The following is a 796-nucleotide window of genomic DNA, read 5'->3' as shown; positions in this document are numbered from 1 at the left end:
GAGGGAGGGTGTGCCTGGGGAAGGCAGGAGGGGATCCCTGTTTACAGGAACCGGGGGTGGGTGGCGGCGGGCGGCTGGCCAGGCCGGCTGACTGGGGCTTTGTGCTGGAGCACAGGGCGCCTTTTCTCCATGCCGGTGCCTGCCCACACCCACCCTGATGCTTTCCACGCCCAGGGAGGCCAGCACGGTCGACGGGTATCTGACACAGGAGAGGTGCCGGTTTCGCAGCCTGCTGAGCTCCATTGAGACCCCAAGGCAAGCAGAGAGAAAACAAGTTAACCTGTCCCCACTGGCTTGGGAGTTGTGCCCCTGGCAGCCAGTACAGAGGATGCGCTCCCCATGTGCAATCACCAGTCAAACTCAGTCCCAAAGTTTGTCACTGCGCCTCTTCTCTGGGGGCAGGTACTTGTTTTTCCAGCCCTGTACTCTGGCCTGTTTATTGTCTATGTGTTTTCCGTCTGACCTTGACAGGGAAGGAAATGGCCAATCTCTTCAGGTGCTGGTATGGGCCTGGATAAGGGCAAATGCTTTCCTCGACTTTGAATGAGCTGTTGGCTGGTAGCAGTGAGCAACAGAGACTCTCCTCCAGACCCTGCTCACCATGCAGAGATGGATCAGAGTACCCCAGATGATCTGCAAATCTCACATTCCTCCCAGGTCTCTCTGCACAAGCAAGCATATGCTTAGCTCTTGTTGCAGTTGCGCAGATACTTAGGGATGAGTTAACACAAAAGATGTTTCCCCTTCCCAGCAGTTTTCCCCCCAGCCAAACCAAATTGCTTGGCACATCTGGATC

General features: G+C 56.0%; 1 protein-coding gene across 1 annotated transcript in view; it reads right to left on the bottom strand.

Annotated features, from left to right (window-relative positions):
- TMED10 (transmembrane p24 trafficking protein 10) overlaps positions 1-243 on the bottom strand; it is a 37,059-nt gene extending 36,816 nt beyond the window's left edge. The window contains exon 1 of the mRNA XM_035902028.1: positions 154-243. Within this exon, the coding sequence (XP_035757921.1) occupies positions 154-243 (90 nt within the window). The remainder of the gene's footprint in view (positions 1-153) is intronic.
- Between the last annotated feature and the right edge of the window lie 553 nt (positions 244-796).

The sequence above is a fragment of the Egretta garzetta genome, unplaced genomic scaffold (genome assembly GCF_000687185.1).
Source record: "Egretta garzetta isolate BGI_Z169 unplaced genomic scaffold, ASM68718v1 scaffold79, whole genome shotgun sequence".
NCBI lineage: Eukaryota > Metazoa > Chordata > Aves > Pelecaniformes > Ardeidae > Egretta > Egretta garzetta.
The sequence above is the reverse complement of the archived record's forward strand: the minus strand, read 5'-3'. Positions and strand labels throughout refer to the sequence as shown.